The sequence below is a fragment of the Euphorbia lathyris genome, chromosome 4 (assembly GCF_963576675.1).
Source record: "Euphorbia lathyris chromosome 4, ddEupLath1.1, whole genome shotgun sequence".
Taxonomy (NCBI): Eukaryota; Viridiplantae; Streptophyta; class Magnoliopsida; order Malpighiales; family Euphorbiaceae; genus Euphorbia; species Euphorbia lathyris.
Genome location: NC_088913.1, coordinates 95,667,299 through 95,674,247, shown reverse-complemented (window position 1 = coordinate 95,674,247; position 6,949 = coordinate 95,667,299). Strand labels below are relative to the sequence as shown.

Sequence of the window (6,949 nt, the reverse complement as noted above, 5' to 3'; positions counted from 1 at the left end):
AAGTAAATTAGTTTTTTTTTGTATGAAATTGTGTAACTTAGTTAATGTAAGGTAAATAACATAATAATAAATTGATAATCGATGGATTACATAATATAATCAGTGAAGTGGAGTGGATTAATATTATTAATATAATTGATGAAACTGTATATTATCTTTTATATATATTTAATTGAATTCGGTCGGTTTCGGTTAACCGCGGTTTTTAGAATATCAAAACTGTAACCACAACCATTAACCACTATTTTTAAAATTAAAAATCGTACACTAGACCATCGGTTTGGTTTCGGTTTGGTTTTTCAGTTTTTCGGATTATTGTGCACCCCTACAACTGACAATAGCGCTTTTTTTAACAGAACATTCTTTTCTTTCGGGAAATCTTGATAGGATTTCTGTTCCTAACTTTGAAGCGGCGAGGTCCGGCGATCAAACCTGCCGACCATTATGAGTTGTCTAAATTGAAACTGTTAAAACTTGAACAACCCTCGGGCAGTTCGTGCTTGGGAGAATTGTTAAATATAGAAACTTTAGTTAATCGCTCTCGAATTGATTTTTTAAGTCTGAAATTTCAGTTCGAAGTCAGTTTTTGTGCTGATGTTCACGGTCGATGTGGTGGTTTCGCTTTTTTTTTTTTTTTTTTTTTTTTATGTAGAAGTCAGATGTGATGCCTCTATTATTCCTTATTTTGATCATCATATTGAAGTTTAGATTGCGTATTGGGACCGGACAATTAATTAAACCAAGCAGACTCTTAATTGACGATTTTAAAACACTTTATGAAAAAGAAAAAAATTAGTAAAAATATCATCCCTTTTGAGAATTTTTTAATTCGTGGCTGATTGTCTTTAATCGTTATAACTTCATGTATTGCATGTAAAAGGGCCACAGTAGACCCGTGCCGTATCATAATTTGTGGTATTTGATCCGTGTCATGTCATAATTCATGGTATTTTAGCCCTCAAATAGATGAAAATATATGAGACCCGACATAAGCAGTAGGCCGAATGTCACAAATTAGGATACCATAAAAAGCTAAATGTTACCAAATCATATCATATGGGTCAAATGCCACATATTAGAATACGGGTAAATTACACCCATGGCCACTGATCTTTACCCATTTAAGATTATGGCCATCGAACTTCAATTCTTAACGTATGGTCACTGATCTTTACATTTTGTAACATCGGTGGCCACTCAACGCCTCAAAACGACCACTGACGGTCTGAAAATAAAAAAACTCGAAGAGTTAATGATATTCTAAGAAACTTTAATTCTTAAAAATTTTTGTTTTGAGGTTAATTAGGTGTTGTTTGGTTAGGAGAGAGAAAGTAGATTTTTAGAGAGAGAAAGATCCAAAAAAGGTGATTTTGGAAAATAAAAAATGTGGTTTCATGGTAAATATCGTTCTGAACAACTTTAATTTTTGAATATTTTCATTTTCAGATCGTTAACAATCATTTTGAGGACTTGGTTAAAGTTGAGTGGCCATCAGTGTAAAGTTTAATGGTCATACCGTTAAGAATTGAAGTTCAGTGGCCACAATGTTAAAATATGCAAAGTTCAGTGGCCATGGGTGTAATTTACCCATTAGAATACACAAGGACAAATAAGACTTTTATAATATCTTTGTCAAGTATATATAGGGTAAATTACATCCATGGCCACTAAACTTTACCCGTTTTCATACTATGGCCACTGAACTTCATTTCTTCTCGGTATGACCACTGAACTTTACATTTTTTAACACCGGTGGCCACTTAACATCTCAAAACGACCGTTGATGGCTAAAAATGAAAAATCCAAAGCGTTAATGATATTCTAATGAACTTTAATTCTTGAAAATTTTCATTTTGAGGTCATTTGGGTGTTGTTTGGTTAGGAGAGAGAGAGTGAATTTTTAGAGAGAGAAAGCTCCAAACAATGTGATTTTCGAAAATAAAAAATGTGGTTTTATGGTAAATGTCGTTCTGAACAACTTTAATTCTTGAATATTTTCATTTTGAGGTCGTTAACGATCATTAAGGGTCATTTTGAGAAGTTAGTTAAAATTGAGTGGCCACCAATGTTAAAAAGTGTAAAGTTCAGTGGCCATACAGGGAAGAAATGAAATTCAGTGGCCATAATGTGAAAATAGGTAAAGTTCAGTGGCCATGGGTGTAATTTACCCAGTATATATATATTAGAAAAAGAAAAGATTGTTTCATTATTAGTACCTACATTTTTACTTTACACATTGTTTTATCCCCGTAGTTTTCCTCAATTTTAGTTAAATAATTTATTAATCCCTACATTTTTACCTAACACATTGTTTTATCCTCAAAGTTTTATAACCCATTTTTCAGTCATTAACTTTTATATTGTTCAAAAGTTTAGTCCTTTAAATAGACCCTGAAGTTGAGAGGCCGGATCAGTTTAGCTCAAATCGAAATTTAGATATCAACTCAGTCCTGAAGTTGAAATTAACAAAAATTGACAAATTAGTCCAAATTTTATAAACTTTTAGATATTAAAACTGATTAGCTTTGAGCTAATTTGTCAATTTTTACCAACTTCAAGATCGAGTTGATACCTAAACTTCGATTTGAGCTAAATTAATCCTGCCATCCAACTTCATAGGCCATTCTAACCCTTACTTCGAAATACTACTCATCAGACAATAATAGACTTCAGATATTTCTCCATGTGAGATGAAAAAACACGAGTTAATACCTAAACTTCGATTTGAACTAAATTCACCATGTCTGCCAAATACAGAAGCCATTTTAACTCTTAATTCTAACTCTTAATTCGAAATAATACTCATCAAACATTTCTCCACATGAAATGAAAGAATGCTTTTTTAATGTAAATTTTTGTTATGCAATCTATGAAAAACCTAGTGTTAAACACCGAAATAAATCACAAAGAAAATGGATGCTTATAATTATGAATGTCCATTCTAAAACCCACCTAATTTATAGAAAGCTTAACAACAACATTGGTTTGGCAATTTCTGACATGATAACACGGTTTACCGAAACAATCCAATTGAAATGAGATGAATGACAAGATTATCACTTTTTTTATAGGCTTAATACATCATTTGCCCCCTGAACTTGTCCAAAAAAATTGATTGGCCCTTCTGAACTTTCAAAGTATCCCAATAGCTTCCTTAACTTGCATAAAATGTTCAGTTAGCCCCTTGAACTTGTGTAAAATGTAATCAATTGATCAATCGGTTGCAAAAAAGTAAATTAAATGCGGAAGATGTATCCCATGCATCTTAGAATGTTATTACATAATTCAGAAATAGATTAAAAAAGAAGTTATTACTTGTTCAACTATAAAACTTGACTTCGATAATATTAAAACCGTATACCTCCGATCTTGGTCGTTTTACTTTCTTAAGACGCGTGCAATACATTTTCCGCATTTAACTTACTTTTTTGCAACCGAGTGATCAATTGATTACATTTTGCGCAAGTTCAAGGAGCTATCGAGACACTTTCAAAGTTCGGGGAGCCAATCAAGTTTTTTGGACAAGTTCAAGGGACAAATGATGTATTAAGCCTTTTTGATTGTTATATGATACAGAACATATATAAATAACATAACACGATAACCCGAATTGTCACCCCTTTACACATATAAAGCTTAGCAGCAACTATTCAAAACAAATCATATATACAACAAATTCAATCTAATAACCATGGAAAAAGGATTCTAGTTGTTGTTGTACCTGAAAACTCCAGCAATTGGGATTTATGTTCCTCAAGAGTATGACAGCCATAAATGAAGACATGGCTTAATTTGGAGAGCCGTTGTATGATTGCAGATGTCGATTGATGCTGGAGATGCCAACAATAGTCAAGGGAAATAGTTTTCAGAGATTGAAAATCACCAAACCACTCTGGCAATGCTTCCATTGCTGTGAACCCTTTTATCTTCAATGATTGGAGATTATAAAGGTGTTGAAGTTGATTTGATAGAACAGACATTTTACGACGGAAAACATCAGATCCCCAGATTTCTAACTCCTCAAGATGTCTAAGGTCTTTGATTTGATTCAAATAACCGAAATCATCCAACTTCTCTGAGAATGCACCAATGCTTAATTTCCTCAGTTGAGTGAGTTTGCATAATATCTCCTCCGAGAAAAATCCCAATCCTTTACAGCAACATATCTGTAAGGAGATTAAAGAGCTTTGCATACCCAAATTTTCTGGAATAAACTTCAGCCATTCACATCTTCTTACTCTGAATTCCTTGTAAGACTTATTGTATAGAAGCCAATTTCGAAGACAAGTCAATTTAGGACATCCTGCCACAGACAGACTTGTAATAGAGGGGAAGGACGTTTGTTCATCAAATATGAACCTTAACTCCTCACATTCTTTGATTTCCACCTTCACAAGTGCCGACAGATCTCTCATCGGAAAACCTGCCAATTTAGGACAACATTGAATAGACAAATCTTCAAGGAGAGGAAATATAACAACCCTGTCACCATGAGATGGAGGATACCATTCAGTTAAATTCTCCATCCAACTTAGAGACAATGATTTCAATGCTGGAAAAAGTCCCAGCTCATTTCGATGGCTATTGCCTTCATATGACTCATTTCCTATGCAATTCACTCTTTCCATATGACTTATCTTAAGAAATTTAAGACAAGGAAGATCTCCAAGGAGTGGAAGTCGTTCGCAGCTGCAATTCGAGAGAGTCAATATTTGAAGCATGAAGATCTTGGGGATGGATTTAAGCAACCGACTAATTTTTGTATTTGAAACATAAAGACATCTTAAATGTTTCAACTTGTTAACTGATGATGGCAAACTTTCCATTTCAACATCAATCAAGTATAGGGACGATAGTACTCAAGTACTTGTCCTTATTCTTAGGAAGAGCCTCTGAAGTTCTTATAGATTGCATTTTCGATTTTTCTAGTGACAATGCAAGATCATACACAAGATTATGCATTTTGCACCTTATAACATTGCCATCATCATCAGTTTCCGCATCTTGGAAGAAGGAGTTTGCAAGTAACGCATTAAAACTTTTCGAATCAAATCTTCCTTTATAATTAAAAACCCTTTTGGGAAAACTGAACAACATGCAAAACATAGCTTCAAAGGTGAAGGCAAGTGATCAAAACTCAGTTTCAATATAGACTTAACACTCTCCTCATTGTCCCTTGGATTTGGCACAAGACTATCTCTAATTTTCAACCATGCTAATTTGTCCCTGTCAAATCCCAATGTCCCACCTAAAACTTTTGCAGCCAATGGCACTCCTTTACATTTTTCTGCAATCTCCTTCCTATGGCCTCTAAATCAGACTGGACTTGTGTTGTTACATTTCTAAATGCCCTTTCCTTCAAAATGAACCAACATTCATCATCAGACAAAAAATCAAGTGTATGCCTATGCTGAGATGAAGTCTCAACAATGGATGCAACTTCTTCACTACTAGTTGCGACAAGAACAACATTTCCATCGTTTGTACAAATTTTTAATAACCGAGATTTCAAATCATCCCACCACCTACACACATCTTTCCTAACATCATCAAGAACAAGAAGGAAACGTTTCCCAGCCAACTCTTTCTCAAGTTGTTGAAGAATTGTATCTTTATTAGTTAAGCCCCCAAATGATGCATTCAGAGATTGCAACATTTGACCCAAAACTTTTTGTTCATCACATGTTTTAGAATCACACACCCACATTTTAACATCAAAATGGTTCAATGCCATGACATGTCGACACACCAATTTAGCCAAAGAAGTCTTTCCCAGACCATCCATTCCCAAAATAGGAACAACAGTGAGAACTTGTTGATCAGAAGAGCGAGTGAGCAAGTTTATAATTCTGGAGGCATCAACCTCCCTCCAAAAGAGGACTGAGTTTGTTACTTGATCCAATTCAATTTGAGGGATTATTCTATCACCAGGTATGATTCGAAGGCTCAAATCCGTTGCTTCATTTTGAATCTCATGAAGCGATTGATTCAGAATTTTAATTTTGTGAGCAAATTTGACATCAAAAATAACCTTTTGAAGAAAAATCAATTGAATTACCTTTGGACGGAGAATCTCATAGGCTAATTCATCAATGACATCTTCTGCGTCATAAGCAATTTCCTTGATCTTCTTGAGCTAAACCCTAAGAGGTTGATTTTTCGTCTGTGTCTCCTCTGCATCTTGTAACACAGAAAGAATCATGGTGAGCGACTCGCGAATCGTTCTCAGCACATTCCCGAGACTCCTAGTATTGCAGTCTAACCTATCAAGGAAATCCTCTGCGTCATAAATATTTTCACTGGCCTTCTTGAGCCAAAGCTTGACAGCTTGCCTCCTTGAGCGAAAGCCCGAATTTAACTCCTCTGCGTCATCAATAGTTTCACTGGCCTCCTTGAGCGAAAGCATGGCAGCTTGCATTCTCTGATTTGTCTCCTCTGCATCTTGTAACACAGAAAGAATCATGTTCAGCGACCTCCGAACCCCTCTCAGGTCATGCCAGAGATCCGCAGTAAGTATGCTTTTCTGATCAGTCATTAGAAGAAGGAAAAATCAAAAGAAGAAGAAGAAGAAGAAGAAGAAGGTTATCTATCTGAGGAAATATAAGAACACGAAGAAGAAAGGGCATTTTGTTAGGCTAAATCACACACTTTGTTCCTGTTTGGAGCTTTGAGTAAAATTAGATGGTTGAACCATTTCCAGGTTTTGATTAGCTGTTTGGTTTCAAGTAGCTTCATGCTACATCTCTAACACACATTTTTATTTGTAACAACTATCCTTTTAACTCCAGAGATCCATTTATGGATTCAAGCAAACATCTAGAAGCTGGAACAAGCGTTTTGATGAAATCATAAAACAATTTGTTTTCGAACAGAATTGCGAAGAAGCTTGCATTTACAAGAAAGCAAGTGAGAGCTCAGTTGCATTTCTAATATTATATATGGACGATAT

At 34.9% G+C, this 6,949-nt stretch overlaps 1 protein-coding gene across 2 annotated transcripts; it reads right to left on the bottom strand.

Moving 5' to 3' along the window:
* Nucleotides 1–2,977: 2,977 nt before the first annotated feature.
* On the bottom strand, nucleotides 2,978–6,730 carry LOC136227977 (disease resistance protein RGA2-like). Of its 2 annotated transcripts, none has more exons than XM_066016777.1 (2): nucleotides 6,059–6,730; nucleotides 2,978–4,689 (listed from the first exon to the last, which is right to left on the bottom strand). In XM_066016777.1, exons 1-2 carry the CDS (start codon nucleotides 6,076–6,078, stop codon nucleotides 3,678–3,680), a joined length of 1,032 nt encoding a protein of 343 aa, XP_065872849.1. In that variant the 5' UTR covers nucleotides 6,079–6,730; the 3' UTR covers nucleotides 2,978–3,677. The 2 variants fall into 2 exon arrangements, with proteins under 2 accessions (XP_065872849.1, XP_065872848.1); XM_066016776.1 differs by having other exon boundaries at nucleotides 2,979–6,180; nucleotides 6,264–6,730.
* Nucleotides 6,731–6,949: the final 219 nt, after the last annotated feature.

Coding starts and splice junctions, on each gene's coding strand:
- LOC136227977 (XM_066016776.1), bottom strand. CDS start 4,826: ATGGAAAGTTTGCCATCATCAGTTAACAAGTTGAAACATTTAAGATGT.